Source organism: Larus michahellis, chromosome 15 (genome assembly GCF_964199755.1).
Source record: "Larus michahellis chromosome 15, bLarMic1.1, whole genome shotgun sequence".
NCBI classification, from domain to species: domain Eukaryota; kingdom Metazoa; phylum Chordata; class Aves; order Charadriiformes; family Laridae; genus Larus; species Larus michahellis.
Genome location: NC_133910.1, coordinates 1,995,793 through 2,020,364, shown reverse-complemented (window position 1 = coordinate 2,020,364; position 24,572 = coordinate 1,995,793). Strand labels below are relative to the sequence as shown.

The following is a 24,572-nucleotide window of genomic DNA, read 5'->3' as shown; positions in this document are numbered from 1 at the left end:
AGTAAGTGTGTATTGCGGGTTTCGTACCCTGCGTGACAAACACATTTCATTTTTACTTCCTCTGTGTTGCTAATAGCCATTAACTCTCTGCTAACAGCTGAGAGCAGACTGGATTTTTTGCTTCTGAGTCAGTCCCAGATGTGGAACGTAGTTCAGATGAAGCACTGCTGTGGTGCAACTGCCAGGTTAAGAGCTAACGCACGCACAAAGAGGTGCTTTCATAGTATTATACCATTTGTATTCCACTAGTGCTCCACAACCCAGTCATGATCCCCAAACCCCATTGTACAAACACTGAGTAGAAGGATGGTACCTGTTCCGAAAAGGTTAGCACGTTATCTTTTGCTCTGACCAACCAAGACATTGGTTTTGTCTCAGGAGACCTGAGTTCAGACTCCTGTTCGCTCAGCTGGGCGTTTGACCTGGAGTAAGTCGTCGCTCTGCCCTGAAGCGCTTTGATCTCTGCAAATACCAGGTGTAGGTGCTCCTGAAACTGCCGGGGAAAGGTCTGGCAAAGACTCGGCAAAGGCTGCCTTGTGTCACCCTCCTGCCCCGAAGCCAAAGGACCTCCTCCTGTTATTTCTAATATACACGGGATGTGGAACCTATTCCTAAAGTTTACTGTCAACAACCTATTCCAGTTCTTCTCTAGCCTTGCCATTAGATTTTTGGTTGTTTTTTTTCCTCCAAAAGGCTATATGGGATTTCTCTTGCCTTTATGGCTTTTACTAGATGCGTCTTACATTATACTTTGGGCTTTCTGATATTATGTGTTTGTGCTGTTCTTTTAACATGTTTCCACGTTCTTTAAACTTCATTTCTTCTGTTTGCGGTCAATCAAAGCTTCTGATTCAGCAGTTAAGTCTCTTACTTCACTTCCAATTTTTCCAGTGCCAGCTCTTCTTAACTTCTTTTCCCCTTATAAATTATTTTCACATGAAATCTTACCTGCCAGTTCTCTTGAGTTTATCGAAGCCCATTTTGTTGTTTTTTGGTCTGCTGTTCTTCCTTTTCGTAGAGCTTTGAACCCTTCATTTCATTGTCTCTCTTACCAAGTTACTTTTCATCCTCACATTTTTGATTAGTCCTTCTCTTTTTTTTTAATAAAATCTAGAAAACTGAATTCAAACTCACTTCCTTTGCTCCATCGGAATAGAAAATGTCACTAGTGCCTTCAGGAACGTCCTGGTCCATCTGTGTTCCTCTGTCCTACTTTCCGCACAGGTAGCCGGGCACTTAAAATCCCTCAGTTCTGCCAAGTCCTGGCCTTTGGATATTTCCACTCAAAGAAAAAAAACGTTCAGCGGATCTCTGTGGAGACTAGAGCAGTGGTGCTGTGTTTCTTTCTGAAGTGATTTGAAATCTTTAAGTTAGATGGCGGTTATTAATTTTCATGTTGATCTTACCTTCTTTTAAGAGTGTTTCATCCAGATATTGGGCTAATATCCAGAGGAAAGATCACCATATTTATTGGGATAATATCCTGTGGGATAATTGAATAATTTCCTCAGAACCTTTGAGGGCAAGGATATGTTGTCACACTGTGGAAGATTAACTTAAAAATAACAGCTTTAACCATTTTTACGTGAGACGGAGATGTTCAGATTATGAAGCGATGCTTCAGGAGACTCGGAGAAGCTGCAGTAACCAGTGGTGCATCAATTCCTGTCCCGCGGATCCCAGGGTCTGGCGTGCAGAGATCTTTCTTCCTTCTCTCGGTTTCTCATCCTGGGCTGTGCCGTGTGCGTGGGGCACGGAGGGTGCGAGGCTCCGAAGCCCTTTGGGTCAGGTTTCTCCTGGGGTATGTCGATCCAAGGGAGGCTGCAGAGAATTTGCACTGCACTGTTTTCTGTTGCCATTCCTGATTGCTGGCCCTGCTCCTTCCTGCCACGGAGATGGTTTTAGCCACTGAAACCCCGGTGAAGGCTTTGGTTAGATCTTTCCCTGCACATGCATACCAGCATCTAGCAAGAACTGACAGATACGTATGCTAATCCTTGTTAATGTATTTTATCTGCTGCCTTTATCTCTCTTTGTGCTGGATTTCAAAACAAGGTGCTATGTGAAGATCCTGGGGTTTGCAGTTGTAATGAGGCATATCTAATGAAGATGAGAGTAATAAAAATAATAACAACAACTGTTGCTTGCTAGCTCAGCAAAACAATAGTCGCCTCCCTCTTTGTATGGATGTGGAATCTCTTTCATGGATATATATTTTAATCGGATAAACTTTAGCCACAAGTTTACGTCCTGAGTAACATGTTCAAAACTGCTTCAATGAATTAACAGCACAGGTTCCAATTAAATCCAAAAGAATTCAGCCTCTAGAGACTGGAGGTGGTGCCTCTGTGAAGGTGCTGCCTAATTAAAGGTGTGAAGTCATTGACTGTGAAGGATATTGAACCAGCAAGTGGATCTTATCGTTCAAGGGTGGTAGAACCAGAGATATCAGAACCGAGGATTAGCATTGCTAATCGTGGTTGAAAGTGTAAATAACAGTTTATAGTCGAGATAAGCTGACAATGTCTGTGTCTGCCCATCATTGTTCCAAGTGTGATGGCATCCTGCCTTCCACAGACCGCATTTGAAATTGGGGAAGGAAAAATGAAATGTCTAGACGGTAAAACTTCAGGGAAGTTCAGCTATGTTGTATACTTAAATGTCTTTTTCCTCCTTTTAGCTCTCTGCCCTAATGTCGTAAATCAACGGCACTTGAGAACTCTGAACTACCTCTTTTACAAGAGATTTGTTGAGGTACGTTTCTCTACTGTGTGGCCTGTGTGAACGAGGCTTTTTGTTTGTTTGCGCTTTGAATAACGTAGTGGATACGACTGAAATGTATTGATGGCATACGAGCGAGTTTTCACTGTGATTATTATTGTGTAGAAATGCGCTAGATCCGGTATTGGATGTGGTTTTCCTGTGAGTGAACAGTTTGTGTGTCCATTCATATTCCGATGACAGGGTGTCGTGGCTGCTCACAGCTGGATGCTTCTCCCCCGCAGCACCCTCAGCGGCCTTCTGAGACACGAGGGCAGGGCAGGGGCTGCTCCCCGTGCAGCCAGTTTCTCTCAGCCATCCCAAATAAGCAGGAGCATACTGGCTAAAGAGTTTTTTGGCATTTGGGGTTTTTTTTTGGGGGGGGGGTTCTGTGTTGTTCTTTTTTAAGAACACCAGAGTATAGGTATTCCACACTGCTGGGTTCTTTGGGGGCGCTTCACTTTGGTACTTGTGGCCTGGCTGTGATAGGTATGGCCCAAACCTGCCACAGACGCTTTTTTTGCGCTAACAAAGAGCCTTGTTACGGCTGAGCAAAAGGGTGGGACTTCCAGCTCCTGAACCACTCTTTGAACTAACTTTACTCACGTCTGGACGCCAGATTCTCTTTCCGAATACGCTGGTCCTCGTGCTGGCACTGGGGGCTCGTAGCAATCAGAAGTTGCCGTTAATTCTGTCTAAGGAGCAGGCTTCTGGGAGGCAGCTTGGAGGTTGACTGGCCTCAGAATTCCTTGACTGTGGTTTCTTCTCCCCTCTCCTGAGTGTGCTGAGCCAAGTCACTGCCCCGCGGACGCTCTTGAGTGCGCTGCGTCGGGGAGCACGTTTGTCTTCTTCTTAACAGGGCAGTTTTGATGCTTCTCTTGATGGTCTGACGTTTATCGTTATCCTGTGCTGTGAGAAAGGTTGTACCAGCTGAGAGTAAAGGTTTTTTTCTGCCTCTTCTGGAAAAAAACAGCCTGGATACCTTGTATCCAGCTGTATCAATGGGACTGTGGAGGACAAGGACCACAAAAGACTGAATAGCATAGCAAAGTGTTTCCATTTCTTGAATTTTGAATTATCAAGCTGTATTTGCCAAACGTGGAGCGGCATTTCATCTGCAGTTCATAGCAGACTTTCTCCTTGTAGATACGAGAGGCTTTTTTAACAGAGTTTTAAGAGAGCCCAACAGGTTGTTCAGGTGTTCCTGCGGGACTATTGATCCAGTCTGCAGAGAGCCGGTTTTCAGGAAATGAGACACCTCCTCCAGAAGTGCCTGTTCTTTTGTTCAAAGGAAGATTCGTTTGATGTTCTGACAGACGAAGGCAGACACATACGTTTTTTCTGACCCCCCGCTCCGCGGTGTGTTGAATGCGAAGCTGGGGTTGAGTGGTGGTGACCTGATGACACCATTCTGGCACAGCCAGTTCTGCCCCCGAGACCCCCGGATCCATCCGTGAAGGCTCTGATCTGCCCTTGCTGCCCGCCAGATCCGCTGATAGAAGACCTGGGGAGGATCGAGCATTTCAGCGTCCTGCATCTCAAAGCTTTAATGTTGGATGACATCGTTCTAGAGAGCTCGCTCATCCGTGGTGAGAGAGTAGAAAGCATTTATCCAGGTGTATTTATTTTGCAGAGTGGAATGGATTCTTGATCTGATGTTCTGCTCTCTCCGGCCTTCCCTTTCCTTTGTTTTGGAGTATTTGCTTGATTTAAAGTATCCAAGCTGGCCGGTTACTTCCATTAAGGTACATTTGGCAACTGTTTCTGGACACAGTCCCTTCTTCTGAGAGCTCTTTGGTGTTCTCTGTTTACCATTCTCAGCTGTGGATGAGGTCTGGTTAAATGGCTCCTTTATCTCACTAGTATTTAAATTACATGCTTGTATATCTCAAAGATGTTTTCTTTGAGGCTCCTACTCCCTGTTTGCCCTTGTACCTTTCCATAAAAGTGGCACTAGTAATCGCCGTTTCCTCTGCCAGAAGTGGGGGGAGGCTCGGGCCGCGGTGGCTGATGCGTCTGGTGCAGGCTGTGTTCTCGGCGGAGCGGAGAGTAGGTCTCACCCCGAGTTCCTCCCCGAGGTTGGCTCTGAACTACAATGGAATGAGGATATTAACTTATCACTTTCCTTTCCCGGACCCCCTGATTCCAGAGGATTTTTTGTGACTTGGCTGTTGAGAAGAGTCTGTATTGTTGTATTCTGAAGGCTCAGCCTTGCAGATGACCCCTGCGATGGCTGCCTTTGCTGGAGCCCGTGGGGCTGGCTCTCCGCGGGGCTGGCTGTTGGGGTGAACAGTCTATGGACGTGTTGCAAGCCTGAGGTAAAGGCGACAGCAATGATCCATGCGTTCCACCAAATCGTGGCCCGTTTCAGCTTTGCTCAGCAGCGTCTCTGTCATTGCAAGAGCCCCATGTGAGCTTTGAGGCATTCAGAAACGCCGCCGCGCTTTGCAGAGTGTTGTTAAGGTGATTAGATTTCTGCAAACGAGCCCAGGACCCAGCTCCGGGTAATAACGGGAGTTGGGGCTGCTGCTGGCCTGCCATCGCCTGGGTGCTTTGATTGCATATGATTTTTTTGGGGTCTTATGTGCTGTAGTGTAACAGTTGCGTGAATTACTTCATCTAAGCTGGGTTTTTCTGCCATGCCCCGGCTGGTGACATATGAGAAGCAGAGGTTTCCCGTGTGCTCCAGAATGCATTCCTCAGTCACAGTTGATGCCAGGGTGTAAGGCGGCGTGTTAAATTTCAGCTTGCTGTGTGTAGCGTTCTCCCTTTCTAAGACGATTCAGAAGTAATTTTGTCTTTTCAGAAAACCATGACTCAGGAGAATTGGACAGATCACGTTCAGGTGAGTGTGGATTTCCCTCTCCCATTTTCTCAGGGTTAATTGCTTGGAGATTATTTTAAGATGTTCAGAATATCCAGCTCCATCCTTTAATTACAATTTTGCACTTTCTCCTAACTTTGTAAGTGTATACCAAAATTGTACATGCAGGGAAGAGCGAGGAAGAAAATTTATATTTTAATTCCTGTTATTCTTTAAAAATGCTCTAGTTTGGCTGCAGCCAAGTACGTTCTTTTACTTTCATGCACTGATTTACAAACAAACACTACGAATATTTATGTTGATTAATTACAAGGAGGGGGGAAAAGAGAGGCAGCTAACAAGGTGTGTGAGTACATCGGGACAAATATTAGGTGACCGCTCTGATCGTTTTCAACAGGTTTATTAGGTGACCGTTGGATATTGTGACTTCAACATCTTGTGCTGTAGGACACAGGTATTTTTAAGGACACAGGAAGAAGGGTATCAGTATTTTTTTTCTTGGTGTATAAACAGGACAGTTCAGGCAGCCATGTTTTGGCCTGATATTACGATAAATACATATGTGACAATGAAAGATCAAGAAATTCCATGGTGACAAACCCTTAGTGATTATTTATGTGTCCGTGATATCCCTGTGGAATTGCAGCCTCATGGTGAGCGTTTGCTCCTTTTCTGTACCTCCTCTCAGTTTGAATTCTGCAGCCATTAAGGATTTCTGACCGTCGGCTCCAGCCTGCCTTTGAAACCCCGTTTGGATGGTCAGCGTGGGCCTCTGAGCGGTAACAGGCCGGTCCCGTGACTATTGACCTCATGCGTTTGAGATCTTAGGCACCGACTGTACATACCAGCAGAATGACTGAATTTTGAACGTGAGATGTTTCTTCTCTCTTTCGTGGGTCAGCAGGAAACAGAACAATTCAAAAGGCATGAGGATGTTTTTAAGACAGAGGTCATTGACAAAATACCCAGCAGCGCTTTGTGGCAACTGTTAAACCTCCTGGGTGTTTGCAGTAGTGAATTTTCAGCTTCTGTGTGTAGTTTATCATAGCCCCGCAAGAGGCCAGACCGTGAGGAAGAGCAGGGGTCTTGCCTCTTGATCTCGGTGATCTTATCCAGTGAAAGAACTTCTCAGGATTCCCCTTGATTCTCACAAGCTTAAAGGCCAGCACAAGTGCTGGTGCACTGCTGGGTCAAGAACTGAGGTGGGATTAGCCGTGAAACTGTAGCAGACGTCTTCGTCACGACGTCGGGATGCACTTTGGTGTGTGCGGTGAAGGGATTTCTGCCGGTGCTATGGTGGATAGTGGGAAAAACCTCCCAGTTAACATCCACGATGGCAGATTGCGTCAGTCAGTTGTGGAGACGGGAGGCTCGGGGATGGATGCTCTCTGGAAAGTGCTAGTTCGGTGCCTGGGAAGGCAGCTCCCTAGAGAGCTACGCGGGGCTCAGCTGCGTCGTGGGCTATGGCAGAAGGTCGTCTTTGCTTTCCCAAAATTTTCCACACTTGGTATTTTCTGTGTGCTGCCAACTTATATATTTTTGACAACTATGTAATTATCACACCAGTAGTGCTTAAACTTGCCTGTTATCAGTCCTGACTCTCAGTGCTATCGGAGATTACTGTCTTTGGCACCGCTTGAAAGCGATCAGAATCTGTACCTCTGCATCTGGAGGAAACCGAAATCATGGCATGTGCAGGTTGGCTTCTGCTTCACGCTGCTGGCAGCGCGGCTGCGCTCAACAGCAGAAAAGGGACAAAGGAGGAATCTCGGAGCAAGTTTTGGTTTTCAGTGGAAAACCTAAGGTTATCCGTGACTTTATTGTTTTAGAAAGATCGGGCTTTACATGAGGGAAAGGTTCAACTTTCCACTCAGAGCTTCACCTGTGACCTGATGTGTTTTGACCAAAAAAATCCATTAGGCTCCTTGCGGAGCTGCAGAGAGATGGGGGGGTGTTGTGTGTCCCATTCGTACGCGCAGTTCAGGCTCACAGACAGTTTGTATCTGCCAGGCTCTGCTTGCGATGCTGTATTAAAGACAGATTGTGCTGGGAGGGAAGCAGAGGATGGGGATGGAGTGTGGCCTCTGGGTCACCTGGGGAATGGGAACCAAGACTCCCAAAAGACTGCACAACGGCAAAGTCTCAGTCAGAATTTTTGGATATTTTTTTCCATTTTAAGTCCGAAGAGGCTGGAAGTCTTCATGGGTTTAAAGCCCATTTTTGTTGAATTCGGTGCTGCAGCCGTCACAAAAGTCTTAAATGATGTAGATGTCGAGAGCCCTGGTGCAGGCGGTGCCTCTCCATGGGCAGTGGTGCCGGTCACGTCACCTTCCGTATGGCGGGCGATAGACGTTTCTGGGCTGGTATTTCTTTTTGTTTGCCCTGAGCAGTACAAGCACAGAACTTTCCTGTTCCTGCCCTGTGGGATGAATTGAAGGTGTGATCCTGACTGCTCCTACAAAAGGCAGAAACTCGTTAGTTAATTGTGGGGCCAACGGAACCTGTTCCCAGCCCTGTAGCAAACTGATTTTGCCCCCTCCGCCTGCCAGCGCCCGCGCTGCTGCTCTGCTGTCCGGGCTGTGCCGCAGGCAGGGATGGCAGCCGTCGGCAGGCAGAGGAGGCAGGAGGGAAAGCAAAGGGATCAAAACCTCTTCATACCCTAGGGAAACTGCCCGCATCACCGCTGCCTGCTGGCACGCCGGGTTAGCCCAGGAGGGCAGCTGCCGTTTGTATCATCTTCTCCGAGCAGAGATACCTGGAGGGCAGAGGGAGGGGAAGAGCTCTCTTCTTGCACGGTGCCAGCCGCATCGCTATTCATCAGCTCGCCTAACCGATTCTGAGCTGCATGGAAAGATGCCGCGGAGTGCCTGTCTTCACAAGCAGAGGGGAAGGTGTGTGGGATATTGATGGTAGATAGGCAGGAAAAAAAAAAAGGCAGGCAGGGCATGAGCCTATTGTCTGCTTTGCTGTGTGCCCTTCTGCTTCCATTTTTGCACGCTTCATGTTTTTCATAGCTTTAATCAGCTGCGTAAAGATGGTAGATTTGGGTAGAGCAACCACAGAACAGCCAAGATGTGTTCAGACGTGCTCAGGAAGGGTCATCCTGCCGGTGGCTGCAGAGAGCGCTTGGCCACCAGCGAGAGGGACTCACTGAATACTGACGTTTCCCTGGAAATTCTGCAGGACAAAGTCACTTGGAGACTAAAAGGCATGGAAGGCGTTTTTCAATCATCTGCCAAGCCTTCAAAAAGTGAACATATAGAACAATAATATCTATGAGGAGCATAGTAGGGAAGCAACTCTGATGGCAAACATCACCTCTAGCAGTGTTTGAGATCTCATAATATCCGAGATACTTGCACAAGGTTGGCAATATGACATGGGACCTACCGGGGAGCACTCCCTTCTTGGGTGGCAGCTGGAGCCCGAGGACATCTCAAATAGCACCAGGCACCTGTGTTTTGGTGACCTGAAATTCTCCTGGTTTAACAGAGGGCTTGGGAATAGGAGGGGCTGGTATTTTACTGCCCTGCTTTCAGTGTGCAGTGTTCTCGCTGATGTTTTGGGGGTGATCTGGCAGTTGTGCCCTTCTAGGCTTTGTTGCTTAGTGCCAAAGCGCCTGTTTTGTGTGGAACGACCCGCAGCCCTTCAGGTCTGGTCCATTCCACGTGGGAGCTGTGCCCGTCTCTGCCGGGAGAGAGCTGCCCGGGAAGCTCTGAGGCCCTGATGCCACCCACAGGAGACACTCAGCTGGACGAGGAAAGGATGGGTGGTCGTGCAGGGGGAACGGCAGAATATCACGGCTATTTCTGAACAGTCAGAGCCCAGAAGGCGCATGCTCGCTGATTCTAATGTCCAGAGTATTTTTGCAGAGAATAAGTTTGACTGCAGCAGAGCTAACCAGTTAAAATGTTATCTCAGGGTCCTCTGGCCCAAGAAGGATCTGTGTGTTTATTTGGACTTCCTGCCGTGGAATTCCTTCTCCCATGGAGCAGAACAGGGTGACAGTGCACGGCAACGTAGCAATTTGCTTGGGGCCAAAACTAGAATCAGTGTTGGGCAGGGTTAAAACCGGTGAGTTTATTTAGGACTGTTAGTGTTACCCTCACCTGTTCGGCAAGGTGTCTGGGAGAGCGGGGTGGTAGAGATGGTGCTTCCACTTTTACTGACCTCGAGCCAAAGGGCCTTTCGTTGCCAAATCTAAACACTTTCTATGCTAGCGTTTGCACGGGCAACTGTCCCTTAGTCTCTCAAGTGTAAAAATCTTAACCCCTTCCAAAACTAAGACTTGGGAAAAGCGCTGGTGCTTGAAAAGATGGAACTCGTTCTTTGGGCACCCATCGTCAGCTGGGGCTCGTCAGCCAGCCCTTTTGCCAGCGGATGCTTGGCACCACTCTGTCCTTCGGTTTGGTGCGTGTGACTTGAGAGAAGGGGACGGGGATACAGCACGTAGAAAAAGCGGCCGGTGGTTTTTTCGGGGCCCCTGTTGTGCAGCTATTCCGTCTGCTCTGCTCTTGCATGAGAACGGAGCAGATGAGCCCTGGAGCCAGCTGTTCTCCGTGGTCAGCGCTGGGGGAGGCTGCAGCTAATCTCCTCTCCTTCTCCAGCTGTGGCAGTGAGATAACTTATTTATTTTAAAATTTCTGACCATGAAAATCAGACACTGTGCCAGCTCGTTCTCTGGGTGACCAGGGCTGAGATGCTAGTAATTCGTAGCAAATGTATGACTCTAGTTCCACTAAAATTCTAAGGTTTTTGTGCTACTTTGCAGATAGTATTCAGATAACATTCAGAAATCTGCCCAAACAGAAGGCATAAAAGTAAAGTGCCCTCCTTTATGTGTAACACATTTGAAAAACTTTGGCAATTCCTGGTCCTTAATAGGTGTAAATTACCTTACGCTACAGCAAGGAGTTGATGTAATCTTATTTATTTAACCAATTAATTCCTAAATGGCAAACGCCTTCAATGACTGATGCCAAGATCCTAATGCGCTCTTTCTGTACAGGACCATTTTGACCTCAATTAAAATGTAACTACCTCTGGAATAAAATGTAATAGCTATTATACTCAAGGAGGTAAATTTTAAGGGGAATTTAAAGGGCAGAATGCAATTATTTTTTAAAGTTTTTGTGGCCTGAACACCTGGCCAGTAATCCTGCTCTGGGGAATCTTTAATAAGGACAAGAGGTCAAAAAGGCCACTTTGCAAATATCCACATCTAGTGTCCTTCCCCAGCAGTTTCGGCAAACTTTTAAATTGCCTCAAGATTGTTTTGAGGACAGCAACATCCCTGTCGTGTGAGGAACTTAATATCTGTAGGGAATTAAGCAATCTGTGCAATGCAAATGGGAATGATATTCAGGAGGTGATAAATAAACGACATGTCTTTCAGAATAAGTCTGCATGTCAAATTATCCTTCGCTCTGTGTTTGAGTGAACTGTTTATTCAGGGATATAATGGATTTCATCACTCCGACGTCAAATCTAGACTGGCTGTTTTCCTGGAAGGTAGAAACCAAAACTAGTTTAACCAGCCGTTGTGTGGAGTCCCTTGCTAGTCTTTATGGCCTCTTTTTTAGCAGGAAATTAGAACCAGTGGGTGATTGTTTTTGTTCCTTCTGGCCTTAAAAGTCTCAGGGAGGAAACATCAGCCGAAATAAATTTTCATGGTTCTACTTGCGCTGCTGCAGCAGGGTGCTTGCGCCCGGGAGCTGCCCCACTTGGGCCCGGGTAGCTCCCGGTGCGGGCGTGGGTATGAATATGCAGGAGCTGCTCCTCGTCTTTGCCTGTTACGCTGTCTACAAAAGAACTGCATTTATCTTTCCACAACTTCAAGCAGCTTCCTAACAGCTGCTGTTTAAAAAAGAGAAGGTTTTTTGTTTGTTTGTTTGTTTTCCGTTTCCCTTTTGCAAAATAGATGGTATTTAGGCCTGAAGCAGTGACAGGTTGAAGATCTGGTGTCTGTCTTGCGGAGCCAGGACTGAGGGAATTGCTTTCTGGCAGTGGAGGACTGGCAGTCTTTCTTCCCCCAGTGTCCACTTGTTGCTCCCGTCGCTCCTTTCATTCCTCTTCCTGCGTTTTGTCTCCTGTTCAGGGACTGACCAGAAACTCAGCTTTAACAATCCCTCTGCTTTTGCCGCGTGCCTTTTTCTTTAGATTTGCTGTTCCTGGTGGAGGTCTCTGGGGAGAACGTACAGCCACAATGTGATGTAAAGTATGTTGTACCTAAGGGAATATTAAACCATGGAAAAACTGGGCAGTCAAAGTAGCAGGCAAAGTATAGATTTCCTTCTATTTTTCAGTTCAGTTTGTAAATGGTGTCCTGTATTTATTGATAGTTAAAATAACATTAGCTGCGAAGCAGAAGGACTCACTGGTAGGGCTGATGCAGAAAACAGGCACATCTGTGGCTGTCTCAGGAACAGCATAACGTAATTCTTCAGTTACGTGCTGCTTTCTGGATAGAGAGCAGTAAAATATGCATCTGTACTAATGAAGTTAGCACCGTTGGTCTGAAAGAAATGGGAACTTCTCGTTTAACAAACCCACAGCTGTTGTGGGAGACGTACATGGGAAAAGCCAAACGTGCCGTGTGTTCCGTGCCTTGCTGTCTAAGGAAAGGTCTGTCAAAGGATGATATATACAGTTAAATGGAAATACCTCCTGCGTGGTTTAGAGAGGGTTATCTTCTGTAAGACCTGGAGGGCTGGCATGCCTAGTGATAATTATGCTAGTTTTATTTGTAACAAATCCAGCCATTTCTAGATAAATAAGTTGTGGTTAAGCACAAACATACTAATGAATTCTGGTGGAATTTTACAGTAGGTACAAAGAAGCTAAGAAAAGCTGCCGTTGTTTTCTGTACTACCTGCCAAATTGTCACAAACATTTTAAAAAATTACCCCAGAATTTCTCTGGCGTGATGGAAGATGTGTTTGCTCAACAACTTTGGAAAATCAGCTCACGTTTGCTTAAGTGCGGATCCACAGGGCCAGGCTCTGGGGAGTCGGCAGCAGCTCGTGGGAGCTGGTGTCTGTCTGCTGCTGCGCTGAGACATTGGCAAGTAATCGCTCTGAAAGCTCAGGGCTTCAGTTTTAAAAGTCGTGTCCAAATAGCCTTTATGTGCAGGCATATTAATTACTGGAGAGTGAAGAAAGGGAACCGGAGAGAATACACGGGGGCGGGGAAAAATCTCCTTTAAATTGTTTTGGTACGTTAGAGATGCTTTCTGACCTTAAAGCCCCTGCAACCAGGCAGGCCTAGCCTGCTGCTAAGCGGTGTAATTACGTTTCTCTCACTAGCGTGCATTCGTTCGAAAGCACAGCTTCATCAGAAAGAGATTTGGTTGGCATGAACCAGAGGGTAATTGGCTTATGGCTGTAGGTTGAGAGGTCAGTGTTAAAGAGTTAAGAGTGTCGGCAAGCGGTTAGACTGAACTGGTGTGCCCTGCTGGTATGCTGAATTCAGCCAAATGGGAGAAGTAGGAAACAATACAGGAAGGACTGTCATCCAAAACTTTGTAGGAACATATGGAACATACAAGGTCCTTGAAAGCTGCATCGGGAGTCTAATGGAGTCGATTCCAGCATACCTGTTCCTGACTCCAAACTGCATCAGCTACAGGATTGTATATCGCAAAGTGAAAGTGGGGACAGCCTCCCTTAAAACAAGCAAATCCTCGTGTTCCTTTTGCTCTAAGACAAAGGGAACCCTATCAAGAGCACTGCCCTCGGCCTCTCCGGCGGAAATAGGCACACAGGGATGGGACACGGAGCTTGCCCGCTAGCCCAGCAGGAGAGGCTGTGTTCACTGCCCTTGTGAAAGTGGGAAGCAGACAGGTTGTCAACAGGGCTCCGCACGTGTTTCTGGTTGCGAGTGGGAGACAGCTCTGTGGCAGGAGAACCGCGATACTCTTGCCCTGCAGTAGTTTCTGCCAGTAGTTCCTACGTGCAGACGTAGGGGCTACATTTGCTCAGTTTTACTAAAGTCTTAAGCCCTGTACGTACTCACACGCACGCACAGATCCACCCTTATGTTCTCATCCAGGCGGCAGTAAAACTACCCCGTCAGTCAATAATCATCCCAGGTTATTTAAAAACCCTGTAATCGCTCGGTACCTGTCTGAGCGCTTCCACGGACAGATAGGGGATTCTAAAGGCCTGTGCAAATCAGCTGCCTGGCACAAAGATGCTCGGGCTATTTGCAATTGATAGTTTGGCTGTATTATACTTTTAGGCGAGATTAGTTCACCAGTTCCCTGCCAAGAAGAGAACCGCATAAACAGAGGATTGTTTAGAAACAAAAAAAAAAGTTCCTCTTGACGGAGAAGTCATGTAAATGGGAAGAAACAGGAAACCAATCTTCCCTTGTTCGCTCTGAAAGAATGCATATCTCTGAGGAACGTTGTAATTATGGATTTAGGAAATCAGTCCAGTTTGCCAGGGTGTGAATTTCAGAGTTCACTCAGTCAACCCTCTCGAGCATTTCTGCTTCAGAACAAAAAGCACGGGGAGTTTAAAGGTACCAAAAGAGATTAAAGGGGAGAAAAATCTACTGCCAAGCTTTGCTTTTGGTAAAGATCCTGCAACGATACTTATTACTGCTTTGGCGTTGAGCCAGATGAGGTTTGTGCGTGGTAAAATAGAAATAAGTGGTAACCCCTGTTTTTCCTGTGGGCATCCATTTTTCATAGACTAACGATGGGAAGAGTTAGCACTCCTGAGCGAGCGTTTCCATCGTCAAGATTTTTGCTTATTCACTTTGAAGACTTTTAGTAAGTAGAAAAACGTCCCCTGCTGGGAATGCCACATTAGCGTGCTCTTAGAGAGAAGAGAACCTAAAAGCGAGTTCCTAACTGTTCTGAAGCGAGCCTGGGCTGGAACAGACCCAGGAGTAGAGCGGAGAGCCCAAGGTGTGAGCAGAAGGCCCAGCGATGAGGAAGATGGATGAAGTAGCCCCCTGAGCATCGGTGAGGAGGTCCAGCGTGGCCTAGAGAAGGGCTTTCCAAGGCAGGGCAGGAGCTCTCACAAACCTGCCCAGGAGTGAAGCGGCGGCAGCAGTGAAGAGACCGAGGAAGTCTGGTGTCAGTGAAGCTCAGGCTGGCTTAAAAAGAGAGCAAAGAAATGAGCTTGCTGCTTCTGTTCTTTGGCCATGATTTGAAGTTAATTCCGCTTCAGAGCTTATAGGCCTTTTAGTTAAGGTAGTGATACAGGTGAGAACCTGGGTGTCCGTGATGACCAGTCTTTCATGCAGCTGTTTCCACAAGAAAAGTGCAGATCCGAGGGGAAGTGCCGTACATCAGGAACAAGTGTGGGTAGAGTAACGACGCATCCTGGTGTAGGAGGACCCTTACAGAAAGCTGTTAAAATAATCCAGAGCCAGGACCAAGTAACAGGACATTCCTGCTTTGTTGCTCGTCTTTATAACTTGGGATTTGACCTTACAAGGGAGAATGGAGTAGGGAGAGAACAAGAAAGAGGTTTCTGAGGCTCTTCCCCCGTCTGAAGATCCTTCCTCCTGAACAGTCTGCTTCGGCCATGGGGAGCTGACACTGGCTGGACCCGAGCGGTAAATCCTCCCACCCCGCTGGGGAGTAATTGTGCTGGAATTCCACGACTTTTTGGGAAAGGAAGATGGAGCTTATGAATTCTCATGATGTACGTGCCTGGGTATGGGAACATTTGATTGAGTGATTGGTTGGGTTAATTGGCATACTAGTTTGGCTTGTTAGAGTTAATATTAGGGCTCCCCAAAAGAAACGGGAAGGCGTCGTGGTGGCTTCAGCTCACGTACATCCTGGCAAACTGCTGAAGAGTGAGCCCGGGAGTTCATTTAACAGCAGCAGTGGAGACACAGCGGCAGCGATTTCATTCCTGCGGGCTGTTCTCTACGGATCCGCAGCTCGCGCAGCCCTGGGGTGCAGTGGTGCTCTGCTTCTCTGCTCCTGTCCCCGCAACGCTGTCGCTCTCTGGCAGCGTGCGCCTGTCGCTGCGGTCCCTCGCTGTGCCTTTGTCGCTGGAGTGGAGCTCCTGCAGACAGATCTGGTAGTACGAGCGGATGTCGGACACTTCTGCTAAGTTGGATTTTGGAATAATCATGTTTAATAGTAATCCTTCGGGCAGCCTCGTAGCTTAATGGAAAATGTCGTATTTTCCTCGTGCAGGCTTCCGTGCTTCCAGACGGAAACCAAAATAGAGTTATGTAATGGTGACTTTTGAAAAAGTTTATGAAAGTGCTTGACAATTGTTTAAACCTTCTTAGGCTTGAGAGGCCAGAGAAACGCTGTTGGGTCACACGAGGACCAGGCTCAGTGAACCTCGGCAGCAGTGCGGGTCACCCAACGCGCAGTATATGATGGGAGCCCTCACTTTCTTAAACTGGAGAGCAGCATTTGCCATTTGCCACAGTGAGACTTTGTTCGTGTGTGTGTGTTTGACATAATGACAAAAGGCAGATAGATAAATGCTACTTCAAAATACACTGGGAAGATAAGGGTTGCCAGTTTGTCTTCAATGCACTGTGTTACTGGGCTTAGACAAAGCGTCTACTGTGATAAGTAACATATTACTTGGTGCTCTGAAAGAGTTTGGCCAATTTCCCCATCCTCATTCATCTTCAGTCTTGCCAAGTGCTGGAATGCTCCCAGAAAATATCTCCAGCCTGCCATCGTGGGACCAAGAGGTGTGAGAAATCTGGAAGCGTATCAAAAACTGTGTGGCTTATGTATTCAGAACAAGTCCTTGGTCCTTTGCTGATCTCTGGGATGAATAATATTCGGCAGCTCTGGGGCCAGGGTTAGGTTAGAATTTACAAGCCGCCTCTGGAGTGATTGTGAGAAAGGTGTTTCAGGGAGAAGCAGGGACCCTCAGGACAGACTTCAGGCTGAACTGAAGGAAAAAGAAATTATATCTCAAAAAGCAAAAATCTACTTGTTAAGGAATTGTATTTCTGGGGTTTTTTTTATGGATGTCATGCAATTATTTCTCTCTCTAAACAAAGGTTCTTGTAATAGGGTTAGCCTGGCTCTGTAGCTCATTAAAGACACACGTCGGTGACATTCCCTGAACAAGAAATGGAGGGGAGAACAAGTACTGTGGGTGAACGCACCCTGATTTTGTGTATCGGCATCCCTGGAGCTGTGGGATATAGTTGAGGAAAAAAAGTTGCGAGTTAAAATAAAAAGTTTCCACTGGGAAAGTCCCCAGAGTGTCAGGCTGCACCTACACTGCTAAACAAGAGCATGAGCTGGTCCATGGCTCCGAAGACAAGTGGCACTGGGTGACTCACTGGTACCACCGCGGCCTCAGGCTGCCCCTGGGAGTGTCAGGCTGCCTGCCCTCCCGGGACCTGTGTCTGAACCGCAGCGAGGAGCGCAGGCACAGGTCCCTTGGCTAATGCCGTTGGGCAAGCACAGCAGCAGTGACCCATCAGAGAGTAAAAGCTGACTTTTCAGGACAGCATTAGTGCAGCGGCATTTGTGTGCTGGCGGGTAACGTGACTGAGTGTCGGCGCTGAGCTTTACCGGCTCACAGGTGTATCGTGGTGCCCTCTTCACTAAATCCTCCCTGAAGCATCCGGGGATTGTGTGGCTGACGGTTCGCTGGGGCACGCAGGAGCACTCTTGTTATTGAGTATTGCACCCTCCCCGTTAAACCTCAGTTTCTGGCTGGGTTTGCGCCTTCTCCAGACAAGAACCGTTGATATCCATGTCTGGTCACCTACCGAAGTGAAATCTGGTAATGTTTGTGTCAGACTCACTGAGGTAGAACGTTGAGAGCAGAGCCTTTCACCTCTGAAGTGGGAAGTGACGTGTGCCCTGCGAAGCGGAGCCGTTGCCAGCAGGCGGTTTATCTGTTACGTGGCTCTGTGAGTTGGGGGAAGGTTGTACGAAGGATGTCCAACGCCGTGTTTAAAATACGGCTCAACCTCTGGCTTAATATTTTTTGAAAATACTTTCTCTTCAGATCTGGCTTTGGAAGCAGAGTTTGTTCTTTCCCTCTACTATATACCTTCTCTCATCTGCGGCAGTATGAGCAGATTTTGGAGACGTGATGACTTCATCTGGTGAAGATGAATGACTTCCCTCAGGGGCTGCCTGACATCAATTTGGAAGGAATCCCAATGCAGGAAATGTATTTGGATCTCTGTGTAGTACTGTTGAGCGTGATCAGGACCGTCCTGTATTCTGGGTAGATGAGATCTTGGGTGTTCTTCACCCGGGAGGTGCTTGGAACTTGAAAGCAGCAGTTGCTGCAAGAAGCCGCCTGTCTGTGTGGAGACGAGTCTCGGTGCTGGGGAATGCGCAGCAGTGCTAATCGCAGAATCAGAGGCTCATTTCAGTTTGAAGAAGCCTGTGGAGGTCTCTTCTCTGCCCTCCTGCTCAAAGCAAGGCCAACTTGCCTTAGAGAAGGTGTTGCAGGGCCCTGCCCGGTTCCACAGCCCCTCTGGACCCATTGCAGTGTTCAGCCACTGTGATCTTTTTTTCCTTTAGGCCTGGTTGGAATTTCTGGAAGGATCTGACTCCATCTTCTCTATGATCCTCCATGATAAAATTGAAAAGCGCAATTGTATTCTCCTGTTGCCCACAACTTAGCCTTCCCTAGGCTGCGCAAGCCCTGCTCCCTCAGCCTCTCCTTCTCCATCATGTCCTCCAACCCTCTTGGTCGCTCTTTACTGAACTCCCTCCCGTTTGTGAGCATCTCTTTTACACCGGGCTGCCAAAACCAGGTGCCGTGTCCAGGGGTGGTCTCACAAGTGCAGCACAGAGGGAGTAATCCCTTCCCTCGACCTGCCGGCTAAGCCGCAGCTGGCTGGGCAGTCAGTTGGTCCGTTTTAACAGACCTTAACATTCTTCTTCTGGTTGCCGTTTGGTACTGGTGTCTGGAGTTCTGAAGGAGAAATTGCGTTGGCAAGATTGTGAGAGCTGCAGAAAGAAAAATGGAGCCAGATGCATCTCGTCACACAATGTTGTCCTAGCTACTCATCACAGGCCAGCAGCTTCGGTCAGGTTGCCCAGGAACAATAAGCTCCTTGTGAGGAACCCCAGTACAAGAGGCCAGTTGGCTTTGAGAGTTGCCTTTGCCTGGATCTGTTCGAATGATCCTGTAAGTTAGACTCCTCTGAATTGCCCTGCGTGGGGAGGCTGGGAAGCTGAGTCTCCTGATTCACAAAGCTGGAGCTAGGTAGTGTGAACATGCCCCAGGGAGCCACATTGCCAGAGCTTTGTTGAAAGAGAGAAGAAAGACCACTTCCCCACCATTGATGTGGTAATGGCCTCCAGAACACTGAAGTGTGGCTCTGTCAATGACGCACTGATTGCTATCTGAAAGTCAGTCTTCTGGGATATGAATGGAGGCTATTTTGTTCTTCTTCAGTTCATAAATTAGTGCATCTGAGTAGCCAGTGCCTGTGAGGAGGGAGCAGCTCAAGTGGTGAGAAAGCAGGGCTTTCTCATGCTTCTGGCTTTGTGCGGTGGCCGTGGGTGAGCGGCCAAGAAACCCTCTTCAGAAGTGAGAGTGGGGAGAGCTGGCATCTTTCATCCGAGTGCCATCTCTGTAGGAGACCCCGAAGTCAGGATCCCCCTTCTCTCACGGACCAGGCTGTGACCCGGGGCTGAGCTGGCACTGGGGGTCCCAGCTCCGATCTCATGCGAAAAGGACTTGCCTTCGATGAGGCGCGGCTGCAGCATCTCTCCATAGGGTACAAATGGTGCTAACATCAAAGCAGAGATCTCCAGCACAAATAAAAAATCAATTAACAATAAAACTAACACAGTAGGATGTCCCAGGGAATCTTCGGACAAAGGGATCCGCACAGGACCTGCAGCTCCGCGGGGAATTTAGAAATGCCGCTGGTGTCCTCCGCTGCGTGCAGTGGGTTTGTCCTTTCAAAGCCCAGTTGTGGGGTTTCTTTTCCCTTTTAAAGTTGCTGGCTCTAAAATATTCTACTTGACATTTTCTCTACACTCACAGGATTTTTTTTGTTGTTTTTGGAAGCACTTGAGAACAGGGGAAATTGGCCAAGACATTCAAAAGTTAAATTAAAATCTGACTCTGCAAATAGCCAGTGTCACTGGTGCGAATAACCTCGCTCTCCGGTAAAAGATATTGAGGGAAAGTGAAGAATTGTTTCTGACAGAAATGCAATTTAACACACACAGATAAAAGTAATCGAGGGTTGGCAAGGGTGGCTTCCAGACAAGATGTTGGCTCTCTGGATCCCAGATTGTTGATAGTAATGGAGGAACTGCTGCTGCTCTGGGTTAAGCTCAGGACAGCCTAAGCTCGCTCCGCGCTGCTGCTGGTGAGCTCTGGAAGGCACCGGGCTGGGTAGGAACAGGATTTACGGGTAGGTGAATCTGCAGCAGTCGTTTTGGAAAGCTTTAATCATGGGTTGTTGGTGCTGTCAGGAGTTTTCGTGTGCGCCTGTGGATTAAAGAACGTATGATATGTCTAGAATTCAGAGAGGGATGTGAAGAAGCCTGATGGTCTGCATAATCTTCTCCTGCTCGGAGGTGTCGCTGGTGTTGATCAGAACAACTGTGCCAGTTTCCTCTTGAAAAGTGTTCGTTTACTGAAAACAAAACACATGAAACGTCATCCCTAGTGGAACATTTGTCTCTGCATCTGTGCCCACATCTTCTGGGGCCAAAATTTCCACATTCTTGCTTCTTGCAAAGCTGTTGCGGTGGAAGCCTTTCCCCTTTATAGCAATGTTGGGTTTTTTCAGTAAAAAAACAAACAAAGCTATTTTCCGTTTCAGAATGCAAGATGTAATATCTCTGGAGAGATTAACCTTCTTTCCAGAGTTGTTTTTGTGGTTGAAAGAATAAATCTGTTATCATTAAAATAAAAAATAAAAATCTGCACCTCATTATTTCCAGAAATAAAGCTGACATAATGAGATTTATTGAGAATTTACTTTGGGTGAACTGAAGAGAGATCCAACCCCAAAGGCTTTGTGTTCTAGAAAAAAGGCAGAAAGACAATAGGAAGGACACAGGGGAAGCTCGAAGAGGGAATTGCTCTGTGATGTTAATAAGAAAATATGTTCTTTTCGGGAAGGACTCTGAGAAGTGGCTTGGCAGACGCGCAGGAGGAGTTATTCAGCCCCCCCCCACGTGTTAGGTGCTTGGCTGAGCTCGGTTGCGGGAGGCGGAGATGTGGGAGATGCCCAAACTATCAGGACTGGCACCGCCGGGAGGAAAGATTCGGGAGGAAATGTAGAGGGCAAGAAGCTTTAATGTGAGAGCTTCTCCCTTCCTGCTCGGCCCCTTCCCGCGGTTCCCGCTCCTGCCCCTCTCCCGGAACAGAGCCCTGCTCAGCAGCTGGACCCCCGTCCCGCTGACACGGTGCCACCAGCCTCTTGGGAGCAGCAGTAAAAATATTCTTCCACATACGCATGAGAAGAAATGTGGTTTGGCATTTGGCAAAGTCGCAGGGGTGTAGACTTTGTGCTGAGGCAGCAGTTTTCGTGAGCAGACTGGCTTCTCCTGTGCGCTACCTGGGATGCCAGATCTCTCTGGATTTTCTGCCAAGCCTCTACCCCCTCCTGCACCTCTACGGGGTGGGTCATTCTTTTTTTTTTTTTTTTTCTTTCTTTTTTATTTTTCTTTTTTTCCTTCCCTTTTACCTTGGGGCCATCAACAGGTTTGTTTCCTGATCTCTGTGCAGGGTGTCTGCTTTGAAGGCAACTTCTCACCTTTTAGTTACTGCAGGAATGCGAGGAATGAGGCCCCCGTGCCCAGCCTCCCACCCCGCCGGGGCTGTGTTTGTACACGCAGCGCAGAAAGAGCAAGGTGCCGCCAGTCCCTGGAGCAGACTCTGTCCCCGCAGCCGCAGTTTGGTGGGCAGCGAAGGAGAGATGGAGGGCGAGAACTGACTTTAAGTGTGCGTCTGAGCATTTCGCTGCGCTGAAAAATGCTTGCTGGCAGGGCCAGCAGCAACGTAGCCGTAGAGCTACAGATCCTGAGCCACCACGTAGAGTTTCAACTTGTTTTAGCAATTAAGTTTTCTTGACAAGGTTAACTTCTAAGGCAGATCCATGAGTAAATCCGTCTGGCAAGAGGAGGGAGCTGCTGGTCTGGCTGCAGTGGCACCGGGGTGTTTGCAAGCGCAGGCGCGTTGGCCAGGCAGGAGGAGCGGGTCATTCCCACCCCCGTGTAGCTGTTGTGACAGTGTCGGTGTCACTGCGTCCGTATTGCGCTTACAGCTGCTGTGCCACAGCCCCTTAGAGGGCAGCAGCCAAGAGGGTGAACAAGACAAAAGGGCTCCGGTGAACCCAGCTGTCGCGGTGGAGGCTCTTCTGGGCCCGGTTTGCCAATAGCTGCTCCCTCCTGCCAGGCTGGGCAGCCTGCCGGGCCCCGGCCACGCTGGCTCGCAGCTGGGTGTTTGGGCTTAAACCACATTTAGCCATGAGTTTGTGCGTGTGCCCGCAAGGCTCCGCAGGGTGCCGAGGCACCGGCGCACGTTCCTTCTGCCAGAAAACTGCTGGGAACAGGGAACGTCCCAAACTGCCCTCCCTGCCTGCAGGTGCGTAAGGCAGGCTCCTGCGGTGACACTCGGGATCGTTGTGTTTGTCCGTGTGGCGGAAGCAATGATCCCGTTGTCACATCCACAGAGGCCTTGAATAGGCACCGAGGGAGGAATTTCTTGCACCCAACCCTAGGTCTTCACAGCTGGAGCGACTGCTCCAGGTTCCTCTTAGGATCGGTGGGGATAAAGGAGGACTTTCGGAGCACAGTTCGCATAACCTATTTCCGCTGCAGGGTGACACCGTGCGCACCTTGCACCCCGTCTGCTGTGCTGCTGGTCCGTGCTGGCTGCAGGGGACGTCTGTCCGCACCGCGTGCTGTTGGTGTTGCGGGGGGAGGGACCTGGTGCCCCCGTGTTCACAGCAGTGCGTGCAGACGGGGTGCAGGCGGGTGAGCCAGCCTTCTCCTCGCTCTGAACACCACATGCTGTGGCTCAGGAAAGCTTCACTGATGCGTCCTACCCGTAACCCCTCTGTGGCTGGCACTCCGGGTTCCCCGTGCGAATACTCCCAAAGCTGGAGGAGACCCCGTGCTGCCGTCTTACCCGGAGAGAGACTGAGCCATCCTCTTGCCTCTCCCAGGACATCGCTTCAGGGCTATGCACAGGCACAAAATGAGACCAAAACAATCCAAACTCTTACCCCTCCTGTAATTACCTGCCTAACGAGCCCAAAGACCTTTACTGTTTGTTCAGTCACCAGTTCGGATTTTACTTGATACAATCAGTATCTGAGCAAATACCACGCTAGTCGTCAGCCAGGCTGTCAGGGGCATTGTTTTACCCTTGTTTCTCGGTGCGGCACCTGCAGAGTGGTGTTCCCTGAGCAAACAGCCGTGCTGCCGAGGGCACCCGAGTACCCTGCTGAGCCCACAGTTAAACTGTGCGCTCTTCGGCTCTCGGCAGAGAAGTGCGGCACTGCTGGGTTTGCACAAAATCGCTCCTGCAGTGGGGGGATTCTCGCTCCTTTCTGCACTTCCCCAGGACCCCCTGGAGGATGCTGTCTCCTGAGGGGGGGTGGAAACACCCGTGATGGGGATTGCGCTGACAGTCTTCCTTCCCCCTGGATTCCTTGCAGAGCACAGTTGGAGAGAATCGGTGGCTTCAAGGGCACCTGATACAGTTGATAATCAGTTACTGTGATTTGAACGCAGCGGCAAGATGGGCACAACGCTACAATTTGCCCAAGGAGATGCTGCCTTACGGAGTGGCTGAGGAGCTTCAAAAGCTTCAGATCCAAGAGAGGTAAATACTCTGTTTCATGCCTTTTCAACGTAGATTACTTATCATCCAAGGACTACATATTTGCTTAAAATAATCTGCCATAATGCTTCCTCAGGGAGATAATTTTGCAAAAACTTCCTCCATTTACTCAGATCACATCTTGGCCACGTACGTGCTGCTTTTCTTAAGGCTGGAAAAGTCTGTAAAAGGTACACGCTAAAGTCACTGCCGAACACTTAGAAGCCGTATGAGATTGCTTCGCGCTGCAGAGGGGTCTTCAGGCTCCCTTTGCCAGATCGACAACGCAAATGAAATGATGTGGGTAGGATCTGAGTATGCGTCTCTTTTACCGAGTTGATTACGTGTGCATCTGCATCCCCCACTGTACTGTAGTCTGCTTTCATGCCTTTTCGAAGACTTATGGCCAAGAAAATAATTTTAAAGTTCCTTACATTTTTCTAATTGTATTTATTTTCTTCCTCCTTTGACAGCTCATAAGCCATTTTTCATGCCAGTCTGTAACTTTTGCTTCATCCGAAGCTTTCAGAAGTAATGGGAATTTTTTTTGACATTTGGGGTCAGATCCCAGAAGAGTCACGTTAATTGAAGTTGGGGTAAAACCAGACTCTCCAGCACAAATTTACCAAGTGAGCTGGTGGTGGAGGTGGTGGAGTCTCCGTCTCTGGAGACATTCCAAACCCGCCTGGGCGCGTTCCTGTGCCACCTGCTCTGGGTGACCCTGCTCTGACCGGGGGCTGGAGGAGATGATCTCCAGGGGTCCCTGCCAACCCTACGATTCAGTGATTCTGTGAGCTTAAGAAGCCTTTAGCCCCCAGTTAGGCTCTGTCCCCTCTTCTTCCTGTAATGCAATCCCAATGACACAGTGCCATGGTTCCTCTCCTGCTTTGGGACCACATGTTGTACGCGGCAGATCAGGCCACAGTAGCCGCAGTTCCTCCCCCGATGGGAGCTTCATCCTGTTGCGTGACCTGAAACGAGTACAAAGGCAGAGGTACAAAAGAAGCGTGGAAAAATCCTCATATTAAGAAGGGTTCTTACAACTCCTTGATTTCAAGTGCACAGAACTGTGCAAACAGCCCCAGCCAAGGATCTCTGTGAACCTGCTGGTGTCGGAGGGGAAGGTGGAGGGAAGAGGGTGGCCGGGTTCCGTGCGGTGGGGAGCCAAAGCTGTGTGAAGCTGGAAAGAGGCTCAAAATTTAGGAAGACGCATT

General features: G+C 48.4%; 1 protein-coding gene across 19 annotated transcripts in view; it reads left to right on the top strand.

Moving 5' to 3' along the window:
- The window catches only part of EXD3 (exonuclease 3'-5' domain containing 3), a 305,064-nt gene that overhangs the window by 122,957 nt on the left and 157,535 nt on the right, over window positions 1-24,572 (top strand). For 16 of the 19 annotated variants that reach the window (XM_074609092.1, XM_074609080.1, XM_074609087.1 and 13 more), the window contains 3 exons: window positions 2,681-2,754; window positions 5,567-5,605; window positions 23,195-23,361. In XM_074609092.1, coding sequence (XP_074465193.1) covers window positions 2,681-2,754; window positions 5,567-5,605; window positions 23,195-23,361 — 280 coding nt within the window. The remainder of the gene's footprint in view (window positions 1-2,680; window positions 2,755-5,566; window positions 5,606-23,194; window positions 23,362-24,572) is intronic. The other 3 variants (XM_074609089.1, XM_074609098.1, XM_074609097.1) reach the window with 1 other exon arrangement.